Source organism: Phaethon aethereus (genome assembly GCF_964289735.1).
Source record: "Phaethon aethereus genome assembly, chromosome: 6".
Taxonomy (NCBI): Eukaryota; Metazoa; Chordata; class Aves; order Phaethontiformes; family Phaethontidae; genus Phaethon; species Phaethon aethereus.
In genome coordinates, this window is record NC_138580.1 from 27,648,421 (window position 1) to 27,672,588 (window position 24,168).

At 44.1% G+C, this 24,168-nt stretch overlaps 1 protein-coding gene across 1 annotated transcript in view; it reads left to right on the forward strand.

The window, feature by feature from the left end:
* Positions 1-23,784, forward strand: part of PPP1R1C (protein phosphatase 1 regulatory inhibitor subunit 1C) — a gene marked incomplete at its 3' end in the record, with an annotated part of 51,255 nt that extends 27,471 nt beyond the window's left edge. Inside the window, exon 5 of the mRNA XM_082001747.1 lies at positions 23,696-23,784. Within this exon, the coding sequence (XP_081857873.1) occupies positions 23,696-23,784 (89 nt within the window). The remainder of the gene's footprint in view (positions 1-23,695) is intronic.
* Between the last annotated feature and the right edge of the window lie 384 nt (positions 23,785-24,168).

Sequence of the window (24,168 nt, forward strand, 5' to 3'; positions counted from 1 at the left end):
AGGTTTACAAAAGCAAACAGAAGAGAGCCTGAGCTGTTCCCAACCTGCGTCATTCCCTAGAGCTCCCAAGTCTCCGTGTTATCTACCAGCTATTGCTATTAATACCAGCAGCTATTTAAATACCATCAAGGTCTCCCCCACGAAGGAAGTGCATTCCTGAGTGGTTTGAGGATGTCATTGAGTCCACTGGTGTGGGTGTGCTAGAGGTCAGGGAAATAGGAAACCTTCACCCATCCTCGTTCACCCTGCAGAAGGCTATTTAGATCAGCATCAAAATCCTGCTAATTTCATCTGGCTTAAAGAAAGTTCTTGCAGATTTCTGTGCTCATGGGACCACCTTTGCAATTCGCTGTCATCAAATCATAAGTAAAGTCTTTCCCCACCGAGGTGAAAGGTACATTTGCCTGTTTTCCCTCTCAGCCTTTTGGGAAATAAATACATCCTTTAAATTCCCTTCTTAATGTGTTTTTCTTTGCTTAGAAACAAAGACTTTTTCTTGAGCTAGGTCCCAGCTACAACATTTGAAATGGGATTAAATCCGAGTTGTTATAAATCTAAGGAACGTTCAAAGACAACATGTTGGTTTGACTCATTAAAACAACCAGGACTCACTGGCTGTTCCCAAAGTGTTCAGACCCAGGGATTTGATACATGCATAATTCTCATATTTACAATGATGGTTGATATTAAATGAGTTCTTTCTAGCTTCTGCCATGAATTTCTGATGCTCGGCTTGTTTAGTGCCTGCTTGTTCTTCTCTCCAAAGGAAACAACATGCAGAATAAATGATTAAAATCATGATGTCCCTCCTGAAATATGTAATTTATTAGAAGCAATTAGCACAGTATATGGCCATCATCCAAATTTGTAACCCCTTAGGCCAGCTTGATGATGTCTGATGCATCTCATTACTTTGTGACTGAAGGTTAACAAGGAACCCAGATAGAGTCTAGAGACATAAAGGATTGTTGTTAGTGTGATAAGCACTGAGTTTGGAGCCCACGAGAATCATCGTGGAGCAAAAATCTCAGGCTAAATTTACTTCAAGTGGCAGAGGAATGAAGTTTGCAAGTCTTAAGCAGTGACTAGAGAAACTTGTATCATTTTACAGGCTGCCCTCTTATATGGCGAACTCTGTAAAGAGTTTCTAGTGTTAACCAAACACATGAGCATAAGAACGAGAAACATCATATCATACTATAAAGAAAAATACTGTGTCTGTGTGATTTCTGCTTCATACACTGGGTTAAACTTAATTTTTAGCCACAACATATCACATCTTACACAGTTTTCTGAACATCAAGCCCAGGTTTGTCAAAATTCACAGACTGAGCTGGTGTTCAGTCAGACTTTTCTTATTTGGGTAAGTCACTTTGGCTCAGGGTATTACATCTTCCCAACCTCTCCAAGGATGAAAAAGCACCTACTGTTTTGTTGTGTTTTTTTTTTTTTTAAATGTGATTGTGCTGCACATGAGCCACAAGGCCACAAGAGAAGGAGATGGTTTTCAACTATCCTCTCAGTCTTGTATGTGTATTTCAGGCCTCCTTGCTTTTCTAGTGGGCGAAACAGCTGTGATTGATAAATACTGGGCAGATGGCTAGGACTGCTCTACAAAAGCAGGTGCCATCCAGTAGCAGAAGCAATCTCCAAGGTTGGAGATGAGTCCTCCACTAATTCCTTAGCAGAGTTGCAGTGTTCCTGCAGCAGCATTTTTTCTTCAGCCTGGTGACACCCATTCTTCAATCCGTTCCTTTTAGGTAGAAGATCTAACCCAATATTTTGTTTCTTGGGTAACAGAAGGCAAAGCTCTGCTTCATTGGTTGTGTGCACTGCTCTTGTTTGTTCATGTGTTGTGATGTGACAAAGGGCCATCAGTGCATTTAGTTTCATGGGTGGAAGTCCCACGACTGCCAGGACCTCCTGCAGCACTGGGAAAAGAAAACTCATGCTGCAGTCTTGTATCATTATGTTTTTTCCTTTTCCTAACCAGGTCACAAAAGAAAAGTGCAGCTTTTGTTTCAAAACTAGTTCTTCTCTTCATTTATATACCCACATCTTAGTCAGACTGCACCTTGACACAACCAAACCACTTCATGTAGTATGGCCTTGAACTGATCTCCTGGCTATGATGCTGCTCTTTTCCAAGATGCTACCTTCCAGTGCTTGGTCTCTTCTCACTCTCTCTACCCTCCCCTCTTCTTCCTCAGATTTGTACAGTAGTATGATGACAGTGGATACAATTTAAAAAAAAAAAATTGAGCTAAATTAATTAGTGAATCACTGAGTTGGTGAATGGGATACATTAGATTGCTGCCATCTGAAGTTCAGTTGGCTGCCACCGTTCTGCTACTGCCCAAAAAGTTGGCAGCCGCTGCCGCAATCTGTATTTAATTTCTTACTGTTGGCAGCTTTGAATATGTTTCATTTCACACAGCTGGCGGCTTCTGCTTCAAAATGGCTCTGGCCTTAGCTGCAATAAATACCACAGTACCTTTAGAGAGACCGAGGTGTTCAGTGGAGATTAAGCTTGACATCTGCTCTACAGCAAAACTGGGATGTTTGTGTTATAACTTGTCATCTGCCACTATTACCTGGCGCGTGAAAAAGAAAAGATTGCGCCGAACACTAATATCGGTCTCTAAATTACCACGTGTGGTTTAAGGGCCTGATCCAACACGGACCGAAGTCTAGGTGAGTATTTCCACTGCCTTCATTCACTTCAGCGTGAGGTCCACATATCTGCTAGTCCTTTCTAGTCTTCATGCAATGAATACTAAACTGTCCTCTTTATAAGGATATGACTTTATTTTTATTATAGAAGGGTAATCTTAGAAATGTCCATGAAACCGCATTTATGACTTGAAAACAGTGTTATTAAGCATTGCTGTACTAAATATAGAGCAGTGTAAACATCATAGTATCACTAATTGCTTCTAAGCAGTAACAGATGACATTGAAAAGTCAACCTTTTAAGAGATAACACCATAAAATATTATAGAAAGAGAATGTGGGAGACTAAGTACTTATTTTAAAATGTAAAGTAGAAAACCAAGGAAGGGCAACATGTGTTGTTCTGGTTACTTTATATCATAAGACATATTTATAGTGAAATTCCAGAGATTTTGGCGGTGGTGTGCTCTGAATTGAAACAGCTTTTGAAGAAAAGATAATATTTTTGTAGGAGAAGATGTAAGGTTCTTATGAAGCCAGTCACTTGGCAGGGCATTAAATTTTATTTCCTGACTTTAGCTGCATGTTCTATGCTGGAGGTTAACAACCAAGCCACATGGCACACACCGACTCCAGCGAGTCCTATTGTAATTAATTGCCCCTTTGTTTCATCTCAAGCATTTAAAATCCTGAATTTGATCCCAGGCGAGATGACCAAATGAAGACCTAGATTACATGCTGCTCCTGTGCGGTGTTTGACATCTCCGGGGCTCCCGGATGGGAGCTGCGGGATCGCGCGTATGGTGGGGGCAAGTGTATTTGTCAGGTCCTGGGCCCTCCTCGGGCCCTGTGCTGATCAGCGCCGCTGGGGAGAGCACGCTCCTCCTACGGCACTGCCGGGGGTCTGGCACGCGGGGTGACAGCCGGGGAGCTCGCTCACTTTATAACAGGGTCTTCTGGAGACCTCTCTAGAGGTACCTCCAGAGGTACTAGAGAGGTACCTCTCTAAGCAGCATTTTTCTAAAAAGCCTCCATACTATTGCGGGCTCATGTCTCATTTAATTTACTCTTGAACGAAAAGCTTTCCCTGTGTTTGTATCTAGCTGCATATTTCTACAGTTCCTCTGTGTCTGTTAATGTTTCCTCTCCACAAAGTCGGATTTCAGTTGTAAAAATCTCCACCCACAAAAGGCAGAGCTGCCAAAAGACAGTGTGACAAGCTATAGGCAAGCCCAATGTTTGTAGCGAATTTCTAATGGCGTGAGTGGCACCATGGTGCACGGAGCAAAATCATCCCATGACCTTCCAGTGGAGACTCCATCAGCTGAGACTCCATCCTGACGGGATGTGTAAGTAGGCACGGGCTCGCAGCCCGTCGGCCGAGCTCCCACCGCCCGCACCCGCTTCTCCTCGAGAGCAGCTCCTGCCCACAAGCTGCTCTTCCAGGGGCAGTAGCTTATCATTAGTTATTTTGCTTCCTACCATCAGGTTTTTCACTCCGACCCGAGTAAATGTCCAAGTGGCTTTGTGGTATCTCTGTCTCTGAACAATGTGGTCCTTGTTTCTGTGGTCACGCTAAGAGAAACCTTGCTTCTGATTCTTAGGGACCATCTGCATTGAGTTTCTTGTGGTGGGGATGTTGTCTGGTTGGTTTTATGATTTGATTTTTTTTTTTTCCTTTTGAAGTGGATGCCTATTAGTCTGAATTTACTGAAAAGCAAAAATTTTCTAAAGAAGACCATGTGGTTCTCCTCCCCTCCATAATTTCTCCCTTCCTTCACCCCTTGGGATGGGACACTGCCCAGTTTAGCAGGAACACAGAGTTCCCAAAACCATCCACCAGAGCTTTGGCATGGAGACAAGAACATGAGCAGCCTGAAGATTTCAACCACATCCTTTCAGGCCCACAGCTCGGACTGAACACTCGCATGAATTATGTGTGTGAATGTGACCAGAAAAACACAGGAAATACTGCAGCAAGCATATGGATCTGAAAAGGGATTCATTTTCCTGTGAGCTGCACGGGCCAAAAGCATGTTGTTGAAAAAGCTCTCAGCTGGTGTAGCTGCTAATTTTTCTCGAAACAGTGGAAGGATTTTTCACGTTTTTCAGCGCTTGCCCAACCTGTGAACCAACGTTATTCTGTGGGTCTTTATAGCCAGAGGAGATTATCAGCAGGCTCTGAGCAATCTACAGAATAACTAATTTTAAGAATACATTTAAAAGAACTGAGGGATCTAATGACCACTCAGAGGCAGAAAAAGAAACCTCAGATGTTTGCTGTGATTCAGCTCAAGGTGCACCTTTAGCGCACGTGTAGTGCACGCAGCAAGAAGTGCATGTAAACGCGTGTCTGGCGAGCCCCGGGAACGGTGCAGGTTCCCGGGCTGCTCCCTGCAGCGGCATCTTCCCAGCTGACAGGGGCATGGGGCACACCAGGGTTGCACCTGTACCCGGAGAGGAGCTGCTACGGCATAGGAAACCCACGCACCTCTCCCCAGCTTAGCCGGGACTGTGTCCAGTTTGAGACAGTTACACTCAAGAAAGATGAGGCCAGCTGAGCGGAGATGAGCCGGAGGCAGCGAAAACACCGCTGAAGAGAGGGGCTGAGCAACCGGGGCGGCAGAGCCTGTGTCCTAGCGTAACAGCGTACCCACAGGCCAGCTGTCCCCTCCACAGGTGAGGGGAGGCAGCAGGTTTTTTTCTTTTCTTTCAGGAATGAGGAGAAATTATATACATTCAGCTTTCAATCTCCTTGCAATGCCCAAGAAAGAGGAGTTATTACAAGAGGTCAATGGGATTTCTGGCATGCAAGCTCCCCCTGGTGACACGTAGCCTCGTACCACTCGTGCTGGTGAATTACTAGGTTCTAAATTTTTTCTAAAGAAAAGAAAAATTTTCTTTATTGCGAAGAAAGATATTGAAAAGTTTTGGAAATAGGCGAGAAAGGTGATAAGAGAAGGAGTGGAATTATATTAAAGTCTGACCTCAATTTATAATTTCCAACTAAAATCTGTTAGGTTATTACTGCATTTCACCTGCTTGCCACCGGTTGTACCCAAATCCCTGGAGTGGTTAGAGCCTGACTTTTCTTCAGACTCTTAGCAAGATCAAAAGCAAGAATAGTGTTAAAACTCATTTTTACAGAATCTACGACTCTGATACGAATGGGTCTAAGCCTTTAGAGAAGAGTCAACCTTTTCTGTACTTTGTTGACATTTTCCACAATGAAATTGAGTAAACTAATATTCCTGCTTGTGCTTTCCAGAAAAAATGAGAGCAATGCATGTTTTCAGGCTCTGACTGCTAATATGAGTGCCAGATAGCGTGCTTCCACAGTGTAATTACATTCTGGTTGTACTGGATGCTGGCTCTGGGGTATTTCAATGCCTTAGGCAAACCAGAAGAGGAAGGTGTCTCACAAGCTCAAGTCACTCACACAATAAAGAGCCACTAAAGATTTTGCCCCAATGTTTTGCTGCCCATGGCAACTGCAGACTGAGACCGGTTGTATCTACCTTAATGCAAACAGTTTGCGGTGACTGCATTTTATGTCGAATAACTGAATTCTTAATACTGGGTTTTAATTTGCCAGCAATCAAAAAAGCTTTAATATAAGAATTTGGTGTGGGTTTTCAGTTGTCAGTAAGCTTAATGAGTTAAAATGAAAATATTTCAGATTTAAATTATTACTAAAGATGTCAAAATAAGCCTTTCGCTGTTTTCATCTTCTCTTTTCTTCTCTCCCAAAAATCAGTGCAGATTTTTGTCTGCCCTTCTGATGTCCCGGCTAGGACTTCTGGTTTGCTGCATTTGTGCATTTCCGAACAGAGAAGCACCCTGATTGTGCATAAGCTTTGGGAAAACCCGCCTATATTACCATGCAAACCACCGTATATTGCCATGTTTTGCGTCGTCTCCCTTGAGTCAAGGGACTTGTACCCTTACTCTGAGAAAACTGGTTCTCGCAGCAAAGGGATGCTGTTCCCTCTCTCTCGTTGAAGTCGCTGTGGTTGGGCTGTTTTGGAGAACTGTTTTCCACCAGATGTTTCTGATCTGGTGCTGCGTGGGAAAGGGTCACTTTGTTGCCCCAGGTGCCGGGGGGCAGGCGTCCCCCTCCCCACCTGCCAGCTGACCAGCAAGCGTGAGTGAGCGCAGTGCAGCCTTCGGTTAGGACTAACAGAGGTACCCGCTTCGTCCTCTCGCTGCTGGCTGCAGCAGCAGGACTTAACAGATTGCTAGCCATCTCTTCAGGGTTAAAGGCATCTGGGTGGTCTTCCCAGCAGAAGCCCGGGCTCATGGGCTTTCCAGCACCTGCTGGTTCATTGCTGGTTTGCTGCTGAGGCAGCCCAGCTCCACAAGGTCGAGCTCCCCACACCACCCTGCCTGGCTGGTGGATGAGGCCACCTTGCTGCCCAGGATGGTCCCCCACCTCTGTCTCAGGCTGGTGAGGACCACAGATGAGCTTGGGGTCTCTTGGGTTTGGAGGGTGCTGTGTGCTGCAGGACTTCTTGGTGTTTATTCTCCAGGATCAAATCTCAGCTGCCACAAGCGGCTGCACCAACCTACATGGAGCTGTGCTATGCCTGCTCCTTCAGAGCAGCCTGGTGTGTCTTGAGAAGATTTCGGCACACAACAATATTTGTATAGTCTCAGACTTGATGGTGAAGAAATGATGACAGATCATGCGGGGTGTATCAGTCTGGAGAGCCTTAGCTGGGCAACAAGGTCAGCACCAACACTTCTGAGCATATTTAAAAACCTACAAACCTGCTACATAAGAGAAAGGAACTAGAAAAGATTCTCTTGCCCTAAGAGTGTATTTGGTAAGAGCACAAGCTAGACAAGCAAAATGCCCAGCAGTGTCAGGTCCCACAGCCACACCTGCACAAGGGCTTCTTTCTCTCCTGAGACCAGCTGGCTCTGCACAGCTCACATCCATGCTGCCGGCCCTTTTATGCTCCCAAACCATGGGGGTCAACCGAAATACCCAGTGGAAATGATCTCTGGCTTATGCCACTCCCTAAACCAGGCTGGGGATTTTCTAAGCAAGAGCTAGTTGGCACAGACAAAACTGGGGGCCTGGCTAATGGTTGCTCAGTGCAGCCAGAGTAGGTCAGTGCCTAGAGCTGCCTTCTGGCACATTTCAGCGTGTTTTTTAGCTGCAGCCTACAAGACTGGGGGTCGTAGGGGCCAGCATGCATTTAGAAGTTAGTTGGGAGCATGGATTCTTGGAAGAAGACTGTGTTGAACACTGGGAGTGGTACTGAAAATTAGGGAAACCTATCTGCCAACCAACCTGGCTCTTCTGTGCAGCTACTTTCCAGACCAGAGGTGCAATTTTATGCTTAAATACAGTTATGTCTTATGAAGCAGTAATGACAGGCACAGTTCCCTTGGCTACACTTCTCTGTGCTAGAAAATGAGGAGCCTGTATGTAATGAAAGGACAAGAGAGAATGGGCACAAATTGAAATACAGGAAATTCAACTTAAATATAGGAAAAAACTTGGGATTTTTTGCTGTGACAGTGGTCAAACAGTGGAACAGGTTGCCTAGAAAGCTTGTGGAGTCTCCATTCTTGGAGATATTCTGGATACGGTCCTGGTCAGCCTGCTCCAGTTGCCCCTGCACTGAGCAGGGGTTTGTACTAGACAATCAGCAATTCTGTGATTCAATAGCTGCTTTACTTACATATAATGTAAGGGATCATAACATGGTAATGACAAGCATAGTAAAAACTTCAACCTGCGGCTGCCCATACCGGAATTTCACCTTTCAGGCCGAGGGTTGACATCTGGTTTGTTGCAGTACATTCCCTATGTCTGTAAGAGCACTCTCTAAATGTCAGTTTGTCTGGGCAATACTGTGTCCTAGGAAAACATCTTGGCATCAAAAATCAGCACTAGGGCAGGCTGCAAGCCCCAAATAAATTAGCTCTTAACACAGGAAAAAAACTCTCCAGCACCAGGGGGTGTTCATGAAACCAGAAGAGGGACTGGCTCCGGTCTTCCAGAAACACTCTGTGCACCTAAGGCCGTTACACTGACCTGATCCATGACCCATATCATGGGCTTTGGTTTGGTTAGTGTGAAGTGCCTGCTGCAGAGGGAGAGGGGAAGGATTCAAGCCATCTTCAGCTCTAGTCTTCTGAAATGGATCCCAGCTGCTTGAGATGATCTCAGCAGCTCACAGACACCGGGGTGGCAGCGAACACTGAAGAAGCTCATTCTTCCTGACAGATTCCTGCTTGGGTGTAAGAACTACAGCTGCCATACCTGTAACATAAAGAAAACGGTAGTTGCCTGCTATTCATATGCCACCCATGGAGCGACTGCAGTGGGGATAATTTAATGTAAGCACTGACCTATCAATCACTTGTTTAATCATCACGATGTTTTTGTAATTTTGAAGGTGTTTATAAAATACTTAAAAGAAGAGCTCATTCCAGCATTTAAAATAGTACTGGTGTCAGGTTATACTGATGCCAAAATCCTATCTATCTATCTCCTTTGTCATCATAAGAAGGATCACAATGAAGATTATAATTATAACTCGGTAGGGGATTCATCAGCAAATTAATGGAGAAGCGTATAGACTTCTGAGAGAAACCAGACGGGCTGGATTAATTAAAAGTGAAAGCCACACAGCACATGGAAGTATGACAGAGAAACAGTGCCTTGGATTTTCGGCTGACCAGCAAAGATTTTGCTCCGGTCTTCATTTTAAAAAGTACAACTCATTGGAAAGTTTTTTACCTATACCTTAGAAATCTCAGGCTGCGCAGAGCATCCAGCAAGAGATTTAAATCTGCCACTAACAAATCTTGCACTGTATCTGCCCCTGTGCCCGGAAAGAAATAATAGCCACAAAAAGCATAGCAAAAATGGAAAATACGGATCCAGAATATAAACTGAACAGAATGCTTAGGGCACCATGCCAGACACTGGGGTGAAACAAAAGAAGCTGTGAAAGAGCAAAAGCTGCTCAGGTGTTACATGCAGGACTTCATTCACCCCATCATGTACTCCGGCTTTGGCTTCTGATTATTATAGTCTCCCCTCCTCTGTCAAGGATTCTCTCCCCTCAGGATGAGGCAGTAAGTTTTTTCTCCTCTGTTTAGGTTTCACGACCTCAGAAAAATCCCCATGTCAGCCAAAATATAGAAAAGTACAGCCACAGTGCAGTTGTCCAGGAAAAAGAGAGCAGCTGGATAATGCTGCCCATTAACGTTGAAGTCAGATAAGAACGCCTAAAGAAAACTGAAATGCAGCTGCTTGGAAAGGGCTCGTGAGGTTGTGGAGATGGAAATGTTTCATGAAGCATTTTCAGTAAGGTTTTGAATGCAAAAACTTGATTTCCTTTGTATTTTGAACAAATTAATAATTTTCCTATAGCATGTCTAGATTTTTTTGTTTAACAAACTAGGCAAAACTAAATGTTTTGGTACTGCTAATATTAAACATTTTGGTGAAATAGTTTTTCCTTTTTTTCCTCATAAAGGAAATGGTGAAATTCCAGTGTTTTTTTCTAGTCACAAGCAAACAAAATTTCTAAGGCTCCAAGCAAGTGCAAATGTTCAGCTGTTGAAGTCTGATACTGTCATTTTTATAAATGCTCCGGCCTGAATCCATCCTGCTTAAACCAAGTCAGGGATGGAGTTACCCTGGGCTTGTTATAGGCTGCCAAGTGAAGAACCAAGTCCTGGAAGTCTCTCTCTCTGCTGCCGGTATAAGGAATCACAGGCAACTGCCTTCATTATTTAAGGTACCTAAAGGTAGGTGGGAATCTGTGCTTAGCTACAAACCCAGGCTGCCCTTGGACGTCCCACAGGGACAGCTTTTGTGTAGCCACAGCAGTGAGCAGGAAACAAGGGAAATAAAGACCTAGGGAGTGGAGGTAAAGCAAGCATGGTTTTGACCATGTGATCTTTTTACGAGATTTATCATTATTATTATAACAAGGATGAGAATCCCATTTTTGCACTTAAAACCAAAAGGAAACCTCCTCAGTGTTTAACAAAGAATTCTGCATTGGGCAAAAACATTTGCCATGCAGAATGGGCAAAACTGGTGAGACTGGTGGCACTGGCCCCATGTAACTAAGGATGAGCATTTCCAATTCTAGCAAAAGGGGCCATAATTAAAATCTTGGTGAAACCTGACCCCAGCTTCTGTCTACACCTAACCTGTGACTGGACCTAAATTTGACTGCTGGTCCTTGTATGATAACCCAATTACAGCTGTTAGGTACCTGGAACATTGAATCTGGATATGGTCTTATATGTCTCTTACATGCTCACTGCAGAGGGGTCGGACTAGATGACCTTTAAAGGTCCTTTCCAACCCAAACCGTGCTATGATTCTATGATATCTCCTCAAGCTTGCCATGGTGTTCAATATTGCAGAAGTACCCACATCCCCTCATTCCTTATGCACTACTTTTTAAGCTTGCCTTTTATAGTTAACAGAATTCTAAATATAAAAAAAGCACTGTATTGCAGTGCAAAGGCTTGCCTGAGCAGTACAAGCAGAGCGGATCAGGATGAAAATCCTATTCACGTGATCTATAAATGTCTCTTGGATTAAAAAACCCCCTTCTTTGCCATCCAGAGACCCAACCAAACACAAACATATGGTGAGATAAATATTTGTTTTCACAAAGGGAATGGAGCTATTCTCTTTTATTTATGTACATTTGTTTTCGACACTGCTGCCTTTTTTGTGTTTGTTTTTTTTTTTTAAGTGAATCTACAAAATCATCTTCTCTGAAAAAGGGTCGGGCTGGGCAGTGGAAAGGTGGTTGTTATTGTTATCAGTGGTTCTACCGTTAAGAGGTAGAACCTCTACATTGAGAGGTTCTTTTGCTGCAGATCATTGCATTCCCCCGCTTTACTAATTGAAGCTTATACCACGTATTTCTTTTTCTTTGGGAGAAAAGGGTATATATCCCTTCCTGTAAGCAAAGGATAGGGAGAAATACTACACTTTGTTCCTATTGCTCAGAAGGCTGTCCTTAAGCAGCGGTTTCCGTTTCCCTTTGCTTCTGGCGCATGAGCTTTTGCCCCGCTCGGGGCTGGCTGTCACAGCACTGCCAGTGCCACAGCCTACCTTCACCACAGGGTCTTCAGCAGAGGTATTCTGCTGCAGCTATGGTCCCCACCATAAACAGATCTCTGCCAGACAATAGATTTGTTAAGACCTAGTGGCAATTGCCATTCACGTGGAAGCAATTTAATTTGAAGTTAAAGTATATGGTATGAAAAAAAAACCCGTGCTGCCGTTTTGTCACAGTGTACTTTTCCACATCGTGGCAACTGTAATTACTGCGCATCCCAGCTGGGTGCAAGTCTCAGCCCACCTAACATCCAAATCGCTCAGAATCCTTCCGTTCAGCTTCTCTGCTACAGCGTTTCCCCCAAGAATTAGTTGCTGAAGTAAAATCCCTTAGAAATACTCATGAATTTGCTTTGAAGAGTGGTTTGTGCAGCCTCAACGGCAGTTTTGGGGAAGAATGCGTTTGTTTTCATTAGAAAAGATAAAGGCTTGAATAACTGTGCTGTAGTAAGAGAAGTGGCCAAGACAGCAGGTCAAAGATTTCCCACTAAGAACTGATGAAGGAAAAGTTTAAAAAAGAGAAAATACTCTTGGTTGCCATTATTGGCAGGAACAGATCAGAGGAAAGTAAATTGGTGTGAGACTCAATTCGCTTTCTCACATATAAATCACCATTTATCATGTTAACATACTGAGAGCGGATCTCTTTTTTTTTTAATCCCAGCAGAAAGAACAGCACCTGTTCCTAGAGACAAGAGGAGGATCACTTCCGTAAATGTTCATTGATCTCAAGGCTAGGAAAGGACCATTATTTTTATATAATTGAATCTCTGGCATAAAGCACACCCTTCAACTTAATTCTACACTTGATCCATAATTTATGTTGAATGATGGCATATATTTTAGAGTGCAAATGTTAAGACTTATTATGAAAGATATGATTTATCTAATTATCCTTAATCTTTCCCTTCCTTTACTTACAGCAGGTAGGACGGTAACATTCTTTTATTTTGTACATAGCAGACTGAGATTTGTCTTGTCCCTACCTTCAGACAGACTTACATGCTGCAGTCGAAATACTGAGCCTAGGTGTCCTATTGCCTTGAGCATCAGCTTTCTCAAGTCTTGACTGATGTGATTTTCTGGCTGTAAAACCTATTTCCTGCTTTTTCGCTCACGGCTTCTTTTAAGGTAGTCAGCCTACAGTGTGTCTCAAGCCGGAAAGATAAACTAGCCTGCAGCAGCATGTGGTGAATTATGAGAATGACAGAAGCTGCCTGGGAAAACGTAAGGTGTTTTAATTTAAAGAAACCATGCTTAGAAAATGCTGCTCGTAAACTTTTAAGGGCAGCGAGTTCTAATACATATTTTGTGACAGCAGCAGGGCTATTGGCTTCTGTTCTTATGGAGCAGCTGATTCAGGTTTGAAAATGTGGCCCTTTATTTGCCGGAATTACTGTAATCCTTTAAGCATAAGGGAACAATTCTGCCAGTCTTGCGATTTTGATCTACTCTTAGACAGACAGCTGCCTATTCCAGCAAATAAACGCATTGCCCAGTAAAACCTGGCATCTGGGCAGCAGCTTTCTGGGGGTGATTCCAACCTTCTAACGAGCTCCCCAGGACCCACCAGAGCACAGCACCTTTGAAGATCTGCCTGCATTGGTTAAATTCAAGCACACTTACCACCAGCTCTAAGCCTATCTCTGAACTACAAAAAATTGGGATGCAAAACTTATCATCTGAAAAACGTTAATGGCCTCCCGGCTGCAGCCTCCAGCTGCCCAGCCAGACCAGCACACGACAGCCTTGCCGTACTGCCTGGCTTCATGACCAATGTGGAAGTCATCTCTGCGTGTTTTTCTGCTCAAGTTGTTCTTGAGGTGTTTGACCGAGAGCCATCCTCCACAGAATCAGCTAAGAAAAGTGTCCCGGCTTTCCAAAGGGTAGCCAGCGCTGGGCTGAGCTTGTTACAGGCTGGAACTTCCACTTGGCTGTCTGCAGGGTCTTCTGCTCTTCATTTGGACTCCGAAGGCTGGCTGACTTCTGCAGTCTGAGGGCTAGCGAGGGAAAGAAGGAACCAGCAAAATGAGATGTTTGCATACGAGCCGAAGTTGCCTGGGGACACAAAAGCCTCTCTGTTTACTCTTTTGACAACTCCCACTGCTGTCGGTGGGAGACACAGTCCCTTCCGCCAGAGCGAAGCTGACCTCTGCCTGCAGTCCGCGTCCCAGCCAGCCTGCGGAGGACCGACAAAAGCCTTTCTGTGCTGAAGCAGCTCCTTCGTGCTAGTCTTAGGGAGCCAGCGCTGCTCCACGCGACTGCTGAGAGGGAAAAACGGCGGGGAAAGTGCTGTGTGAGAGAACAAAATGGAAAGCAGCCAGACGTTTACAACACGAATTCTGCTGCTCTCATACAGTCTTCGTTGTCACGAGTTTAACACTGAGTCTTTTGACTGTGGAGAAAGTACCACGAGCCCCAAAATTTGTCATTTAAAAGGCTCACCGGGAGGACTGAGTATTGTATGGCTGGAGCTAAGAGAAGAGTTAGTAACAACCTTCAGACATTTAGAAAATTAGTCGGTCCTCGTTGCTTGGTATCCGAACGATCGTTCACAAACATTTATGAGGCCATGGTGACCTGCTGGATATGCTGATGATGTGATCTGCTCCAGATCAAATATGTGACCTTCATAAACTTGTCATATTTGCCAGTACTTCACATCATTTGTTTTGATTTAGTCATCAGCACTTTTGAAAGAGAGATGCACATTTGAGGAAAAACAAAGTAGATTAAATTGGATGACTGAGTAATATCTTGGTCTTATAATCATAACAGACATGTGAGAATTTTTTTCTCCTCTTCAGCTTGTGCTTAGGTATAAAATAATGTAGTACACAAGTTTTGTTGCTGATTTATAGCTTGCTAAAATATCAACATAGATTAAGCTGCCACACTGGTGGTTCAGAATCTTTTTATTCTAAACATTGAAGGCCCACCATGTGTTCTGGCCTTTGAAGACTCCATCAGCTGTAAAGGACAGAGTGGTAGCCTGACTTTACTTTTCCTTGGACAGTCTAAACAGGAGTTTGAGAATACCTACTGTGCCAATTTTCTATGTCACTTTGTTTATCTCATACATCAAACTTTAAAGCCACATGCAACAATAATTTATAGTATTTTACATACATTCGTTGTAAATAAACAGTAGCTGTTTGAAATTATTTCTTCTTTATAACTGGGAATTAAGATCAATTACAAAAGCTGACCCTTCTTTCTTTGAAATCAATAAGGGAAAGCCTCATTAACTTCTAGAGGAGTGGAACCAAGCTCTGTGTAATAACAAAGGACCCTGATTTGAGATGACATCAGGTCACACATGCGAAGAAACTTAATTTTCCTTGAAAGCATAAATAGCCACCATTAGTCTGAAAACTCTTGGAGGGAATCAGTGGAAGGCACTCAAGAGGGAAAGTGAGTTGCTCAGTGATGGCACAGGAAGTGATCAGGGAAATGATTCAGGTGACTGTAACTGCAGAACACTGAATGCAGGAGCAAAGGTACATTTATAAAACCTGAAGAAGGAGATGTGGTAACAGTGAAGACCCCAGGATAAGGAGAGTTTCCGTGACTGTTTTCACTGGATAAATGGTAAATACCATACTGGACACATTAAGCAAGAAAAATTTGCAAGACACAGATGAAAATTTGATATGGTGATCTAGAGAGGAGTGGAGATCAGAAATGTGTAAGCCTGAATGTCAGGAAAAAAATGATGGTGTTGTCCATAGTAAATGAACAAATCATTTTGGGAAGGACTGCAGATCAAGAGCTTGATTTTGACCACTTTGAGGTAATGGCTTAGCCTTCTGCAGCTTCTGCCAAAGATACACTCTAGAGTTTTAATTTGGATGGAAAGAACAAACTCCCTCCATCAGAGCCTTTATAAAGGTGCTTATTATTTCTGTGTTTGAGAAGTACGCTGTCAAAGATAGCGAATACTGTAGAGTAGAAGAAAATTTGCAGCCTCTGCCACCCATTCGCAGAGGCTGGAGCGAGGGAAAAGGACCTTAAGAGGGTGGCAATCGAAAAAGCATTACAAACAGTGGAAGAAGAACCAGGACAAAGAAATATCAGAGGCAAAGACATCAACAAGGTGGAAAAGATGAAGGCAGAGATCACTAGGCACTTTTGCCAGAAAGCTTTCAGGCTGAGTCCGAGGTCAACTTGATGAAAGGAAGTGAGGGGGAAAAAAAAAAGAAAAAGAAAGGTAAGGTGTAGACAGTGAGCATCATATTTGGTGAACTGGATGGTAGAACGAAGCATTGGGCAGCAGCTGGGAAGGCAAGTAGGGCTGAGGATGGGGTTAATGTTTTTTAAGGGGTTACTAACAAAAGCTTATGCACTGAACCCTGACTTGTATGCAAGGAGAGTTTATCGAAATGAACCAATTAAGTAAAAATGGATTAAAGGTTTCAGGAGCTGATTCTACAGATGAGGGAGGTAGATAGCAGGTCATTTATACAAAGAGGAAACAAGAGAAAGCTCAAAATAAGCATTTGGGAAACTATAGCATTTTTCTTATGAGTGTACTGTCCTGCTTTTGCATGGAGTATATACCTTTCTGTATTTCAGCTGTTTAAAACAAAAAATTATATAGTAGGAATTAATTTTTTCTGGCCAAACAACTGAATTTTTGATCAAGAAGGTCAAAGTACCTAGGATGTATGTGTCCAGTACTTGTGCAGCGGGTAAGATTTGATTTTTTCCATGAGCAGTAATGACAGCTGTGTTCCTGATACCTTCATCAAAGGGGACAGAGGGAAGACAAGACACCTACTTCTTACTTCTAAATACATCTGGCAGTGTAGTTGGCATGCACCTGACAACGAACAGTTGAAGATGACTAAACCTGCTTTTTCTAAACTTTTGTGAAGCCGGAAGGGCCGAGAGTGGAGGCTGGTTAAGCTGTGTTCTGTTGAACTGCTGAAACTCAGAGAGAGGAAAAGTGTTTAGTAATCGCTCGGCCCCTGTGGAAGGAGGTTTCTGCCAGGCAGCTGCTCCTGCGGGCTCCGATGGCCCTCGGCTCCCGCGGGAGGTGGCAAGAGCAGGAAGCCTTGCTCGCGTTTTGCAGCGGGGAGCTCACGGGAGCAGGGAAGGGCGCGCGGGGCTGGGCAGCCCACCCGGGCGAGCGGTGCCGCGACGCCCGTCGCAGGGCGGGCTCGGCCTCGGCGCCGACCGGCAGGCGGAGCACCTTTCCTCACGTGACAACCCGACGCTTCTGGAAACATCCGGCAAGACATCTTGCGAAGTGTTGAGAGCCTGCGTGACTTCCATTGCGCAGACGCCTCGCCGAGCGAGGAAGCAATCTCTTCTGGAGCAGCGGCGCATAGGCTTTGCTTTTCTTACCACAGCACATAGTTTTAAAACCCGTCACATCTGCAGGCAGCAAGCATATGCTGTTGACTACAACGATAGTCAGCAGCCCTCAGGCATCGCACACCAGTAGAGAGGGCCTGAGACAAACGGTCCATGCTGGGGAGCCCAGCCGAAGATGCTCCCTTTCAGCAGCAGGCACTAGGTGCGCTGGGACTTGCTCTGCAGGACAGTCCACTCCAGTGCCTCCCTCCCAGGAAATGAGATGTTTTTCCTTGACATTTCTGTGCATTGGGCCACAACTGAGGTGTGGTTTCTGTGTGAGATTTTGTCGGTAGGTATATCTGTCATGTGCAAGGGGTGTCCCATGTTCCTTGATTTTGGAAATATAGTAGCGCTTGGTCCGCCGCAACCTCTTAATCCCTTGTATTTGGGAACAAATACGAACATATATAGGTCACGCGTATGTATACCTAGGTCACATATACGTATATATAGATCACAATGGGCCACATAACCTCATTACGAGTTTGTATGTTTCCCAAAATCAGTACTGAAACGCTGATGGAGTCTGGTCCCCTGGTTTTAAGGAGTGCAAAGAAATCCTGTTCCCGAGATCAGTCTGACTGGCGCAATTAGACGCTTCATCCTCTGTTCAAGGGGAGCGGAGGCCCTTGAAGCTCCCGCCTGGGTCAAACTGTAGCCATCAGTAACTTTAATATACTTTTATAAACTATGAGATGAATTTACTGAGTTTTGATTTCATGAAATCATATAGTCACTTAGTTTGCAAGGAACCTTGGGATAGCACGTAGTCGAACCTAAATTCTGCACAAAGCAGAACCAGCACCAAATTTAACCAGATTGCTCAAGGCTTTGTCTAGTCCAGTATTGAAAATCTCCTATGCGAGAGACTTCACAGACTCTCTGGGAAACCATGCCGATGCTTAAATGTACTCAGTGAAATAATTTCTCCCGTATCTCCGGTCAGAATGTACTCTCTTCTGATTCATGACCAGACATCTCCATCTTCTGGTAACTTCGCCCTAGGTACAGGCAGGCTGCTGTTCTGTGCCCCGAAGTTGCCCCTTCTCCTGGCTGAGCAAGCCTAGGTCCCTCAGCCTCTCCTCACAGGTCATGTGCTTCAGTCCCCTGACCACCTTGGTAGCCTCCACTGGATTTGAACAAGTCTATCAACATCTTGTACAGAGGCGGGACAAACAGTATTGCAGGCACAGCCTAATGCATGGTGAGTAATTGAGGACCTCTCTTGGTTTCCACAACCCTTCAAAGATGACAGAAAATAGCCTCACGCTGACACCACATGGTCCCTCTGCACCCTCGCATGCTGCCCACCAGCCCCATGGAGTTCTGTGGGTGAAGATTTCTCAAGGGATCACTGACTCAACCTTTCCTCTGCTCCTTGGACCCTGTCTGCAGGCGCAAAGGCCTGATAGGCCTTCTCAGTCCAAACCAAGGCAAAGAAGGTATTGAGCACCTCAATCTTGTCTATGTCTAGATCTCTCACCTCTCTCAGCTGCAGGCCCACGTTTTCCTTGTTCTTTTACTGTGAAGGTAGGAGAAGAAACTCTTCCTGTAGCCCCTGACACCCTCTGCTAGATGAGAGGTTGAGTTGAGCTTTGAGCTTTCCTAACACCATCCCTGTCTTGTGGGCTTGTATTTTTTTTCTCTATTTCTCATTTTTACCTTGTCTTGACTTTCATCCACTGTAGGCATCATGTTTTTGGCATTAGAGCTCAGTTGTGGGACCCCTGCTTAGCCAAGATGGTCTTCTGATACAGCTTCATGTTGTCCTGTATCAGTATGGGACACACCTGTGCTTGGAGGAGGCTGCCCCTGAAGACCTGTCAGCTCTTCTAGGCTGTCACCTTCACAACTGCCTCCCACTGCTTCCAGTTTAGCCAAAGACCAGTGGTAGATGCTGTTTTTCATTACATTTGTTTTGGGGTTTTTCTGTTGTTTTTTTAATTAAAAAATTCATTTCGGTTGGGGGGAAAAAAAAAATATGAGGAAGGAGTTTCAGAAAAGTCAAAACATATTTGACTGTTAAATTCAAACCAAAATGTTCCATAAAACAGAAAAGTTCTTTTTCCCATTTAGTCATGTGAATACATGATTTTTGTTTTGATATTCTCATTTTTGCTGTGGGAACCAGAACATATTTCATTTAGGTTTGACATAAAGTAGACATTTTGATTTGGCTGTTATCCTCTTTGGCCAGGTTTGTTTGCTTGATAATTTCAAAGTGATTTGAGTTCTGAAACTCTGAAAATCAGGCTGCTTTGTCTGTGGCTTAGCTTTGCCTTTCACTGCTTTCTGAAAATCTGGAAATGTGTTTTTGACAGAGAGAGGATCAGCTCCAAATCGTAAAACTAAATAACCCTTCAAACTTTAGGGGATTCAAATTGCCAACCAGACTTCAATCCTGAGTTTGGTAAATGTCAACACCATTCCTTGGGCAGTGAAGCGGGGTGAAGGAGGAGTGTTAAATAGGATGGGGAGCTGCCTTAATTACTCAAATCAGAATTTTTTTTTCCAGGACATATTTAATTCAGGAACACTTGGTTATTTCACATCTTGTGACACTCCTTAGCCTTCTAATCTGGTGCTTTGGTCAGATGGAGAGAAGCAAAAAGACAGCTGTTGATTAAACAGCATAGATGTTATTATGTGACTGCAAAACTGCCAGGAAGTTGTCCCACTTGCACTCATAATTTATAAGTAATCTGGAAATATGCTTTGAGGCAGTGACTTCATCTAAAAAGAATTACCAGTTCAAAGTGTATTAGTGCACGGCTGCTGAATATGGCTTGGCATTAAGGGTTTCTTCATCAGCATTAATTGGATTGAATTACCTGCAGTGAAATATGAGCCCTTTGAGGAAAAACAATTCTTCTCCTGCTGGCTTTAGAAGCATAAAAGGGAGTGGGGGGGAAAGGGAAAAGACAAGAAGAAGTGTGTTCAGAGAGTTTAAGGCAGAATGAGAGTGAGTTTGAACACACTGTGGGTGCTCATCATTGCCAGGGAGTGGTGAGAAGGGGCAGCCTTCGGGCTGGAAGGGGGGTTTTGCTGTCAGACCTCCTGGGCAAAGAGCAAAGCCCCAGGAGGAGCGTGAGGTTGCGGAGCAGCAGTCGGGTCAGGGACAGAGGGGACTGGAGACCGGCGGGGTCAGGGGGAGAGCAGGGCAGGGCAACCCAGGCTGGGGCACAGGGCAGCGAGAGAAACCAAACAGGGTCAGGACGGTGCCGGCACGGTGCTTCGGGTAACTCATGTAGAGTTACCCACTGCCTGGAAAAAGGGCCATTGGTGAGACAGGGTGACCCTGTGGATCAGCACTTGCAGTCCTCCCTGTTTGCAACTTGTATTATGAAGCTGGTGTTAATTTATGCAGAACCAGTAACCTGATGTTTCCAACTTGGATCTGCTGAATCTACAAATAGTATCTTCTAAAATATTCCCCATATATGCCCCCAAATATCCTGGCTTGGGTTTGGTTTTTTTTCTCCTATCAGTAAAATCTTAGAGTCTGTATTTGTTGCTCATCTTTACTGCCCTGCTTCATCGATGAATAGAAACAAACCCCAAATGGCAGCGCTCTGGTGCCTCTTGATTACTATTTGGGAAAGCCGAGGGCATGAACGGTGTATGGAGATCGAACAGATGAGAAGCAAATAGCCTTGCTAATAAATTAATGTTACCATAGTAGCAGTTGTAAAAACAGTTGGGGTGACCTGAGTAATAAGTTTTCTCTCAGTCTCTAGCCAGAGCGTAACCTTTCAGCAAACAATTTCGATACTGGGTATGAATAGATCCAACTTGCTTGGAAAAAGAAATCTCGGTGGATAGAGCTCCACCTCACTACCTGCGTATCATTTGCTCCGTACTGAGGAAGGGCAGGGCACGCAGGCTGAATAACCCTGCTGGAGCGGCACTCGAGAGCCACTGTAAAGGCCACGTCTCCTGAACTGCTTCCGCCGAGCAGCAGCGGTGGGGGAATGTATCTTTTCTGGGAAGCCACCAGCCTTTTCTGTCATGCGTGCTCATGTGTTACTGACTGGGATTTCATTACCTGTACAGTGATTCACGACAACTTATTTCCCTGTGTACCCGAGTGTTGTACTTCATAATGCCACACGTAGGGTCAGTTAATTCTGGTGACCTGATGCTGTCAGAACATCTTGAGGCTTATGAATAATGACATTGAGTCTTGTGCACTCGTCGGTCCGTGCAGGAAACCCTGTGTGTTTTTACCTCCAAATGACACTGTGGTATTAAATGGCTGGCAGAGGTGAAGGCAGGATGTAGAACGGGGGTTATGAAAAATCATTAAATAAGACTGATAGTTGCCTGCTACATGAAAATCAATGGGTAACACTCATTGATGTAATTTCTCTTCATTTCCTGCAATTTTCACATTGGATATTGCAATTAAACCACATAGCCAAAAATCTTACTCCTATCAAAAATACCATTCCATGAAGCTTCATCATACTAACTGTATATCACATACCTTGTTTTCTGTCCATAGCCTTGCCTTTTTCATCTTTGAAAAACTCCCTAAAAATGAGGCATTCTGGCTCCTAGCAATTCCTGTTCGAAGTACTGAAGAGTAACTGTTAGACAGGTACTGTGAACGTGCCAGAAAGGGCTCTATAAGTCCAGAGTTAAACAACAGGAGACAAATTTGCCTACAATCACAATATAATTTTGGAATGAATGCCCATTAACATATAATTAGGTGAAATCATATTTAAAACGTTTGTCTTACTAAAGGGTGTTGCTAAAGAGGCCAGCTTGGTGGTAGCTGAGCACCCTAAGTGTTTCTTCATGTATCACAGTTACTTAATTGGAAATGGTTTGATTATTGCAAGGCGCACTTACAAGTACTGTGGCTTGGGAGCACTAATTTATTTGCTTGTTTTACATCTGAACAACTATTTCCTAGGGAACGAAGTACTGGAGAAAACAGAGGGAGGAGCCCAGAGCCCAGCACAGAGCAGTGATGGGCTCCTGTTGGAAGTGGAGCTGGCTGCACTCCTGTTGTACAACCCATTGTTTTGGGGCTGTTTGTTCGAAAACATTGTCTTGTTTTCAGCTATTTGTAACTTTGCTGAACTGGAACAACTTATGTTGAAATTTTTTTCAAGTGGTGTATTTGGAAAAAACTATCCCATATTTTAGAGTGTAGGAACCTACAGGTTAAGTGGCTGGGGCCACGACTCTTGGACATACACCATCAATTCCTCGTACTCACAATTTGAGGTAACCTGCATCTTTCCCTGTGTGTCTTAAGGGTGCACCCCTTTTTGAAAATTGTGCCTCTACAAGTGCTATGACAGTGGGATGTTTGGTTGTGCAGCTGTGGTTAGATAAAGCAGCTGGGGTGCAATTTGTCCTCAACAGAGGAACTGATGCATAAGGGAAGCTTTTTTTTTCTGACAGTTAGAAATGGTGAGTAGAACTATGTATGATCTGTTATGAAACCAAAAATGTTTCCATGTTATGGCAGTAATGACACCAGAAAACCTAATTCAGGCTTACATTTGTTGAAATCATGCATTTTTGACTACTGCAACTGTTTCTGTCAAAAACTAGAGGACTCAAAAACTAATCTTGTGCATTTGCTGTTTAGATTTTTTTGAAAACAACCACCCTTCATCTCTGGTCTCTCCTCTCTGTCATCTTTTTAGATATTGATTTTGCCTCCTTTTTTAGCTTGATTTCACCAGGGAGGAGCTGAGAAGATGGATTAGGCCCATTCATTGAGGCCTGCTTGCTTGTACTGAACATGGGACAGGGACAGGGAAAGTAACTTCGCAATTCGATTAATTTTCTTAGAGCCTACTTCACTTGCTGGCTGAAATCAGCCAGCAGCAGGGACTTCAGAACCTTCCTCAAAGCCAAACTTCCAAATATCCTGTGATCAGTATTTACCCTTTTCATCCAGCCCCATGTGGTATTTGGAGGTCAACAGAACACATTCTCCATGTGAGAAAGGATCCAATCTTGTCACGGCTTCGGTGCCAGCAGTTCCCTCTCTGTCAGGTGTGACGCTCTCTGCATCAGAGCAGCTCTGCAGGTCCTGTGCAGACTATGGGGTCGCACGCTGGAGAAGACCTCTGATGCACATGGGAAGCTGTGACCGTGGGGCACTGGGTCCATGTGAGTGATGACCTTCAGATGATCAGTCTCAGAAAGAGGCTGAAGTTGACATTCTGGTAGAATAATTCCCACTTCTACTGCCTGAGCCTTGAAAGCTTTTAACTTGCTTGAGATGAGCAATACTAGTCTGATAGAGGATTGCCAAGGGAAAGGAGAAGCAAATACTGTTCTGTTCTGCAAGGCATCTTCCAGCAGTTTTTTCAATAAAATGTGATAAATTTCCAAGGAAGAGAGTATTTCTGTTGGAAATACACTGCAGTACTGTTTGAACTAAGACATTTGTGAAGGGAGTCAGAATGGGCATTAAAAAACTTGGTGTTAGTTTGGCTTTTTGTTTGTTTCTTCCTTCAGGGAAAAAACGTCCAACACAAACTAACAAAACTTTAATCATGAGGTCTATATTTTCAGGGATCAAGCATCTGAAGAGTCAGAGTGATTCGGCGTTTCCAGAGGAAGAAGAGGGAGTTAGTGAAAGGGAAGAGGAGTGGGGCCATTAAAGAGCACGAAGCTGCCTCGAGCCCCGTGATGGAGAGTAACTGAACTGCGCAGCCACGCGTGCGTCAGACCATTCGCCACTGCTTGTGTCCCCGCGCCGCAGCGCTCGGCGTGCCGGCGGCACCGGGGCTCCCTGGGGAGCGCCCTCGGCTGGGTTTTACAGCCACCTGCAAATGTGTTCTGTGATCCTTATACCCAAAGATAAGACAGTTATTTTAAAGCAACTTTTCTTTCATTTTCTATGACTTAGAAATGTAATTTGCAAATGTATTAGCGACCTGACATCAGTACTGCCAGAGCTTAACTACTGCGTGTGAGCTGTACTCTAAGACCTGCTGTAAATAAAACTGATTTAAAAGCTACAAAATAAATAATATCTTCGTTTA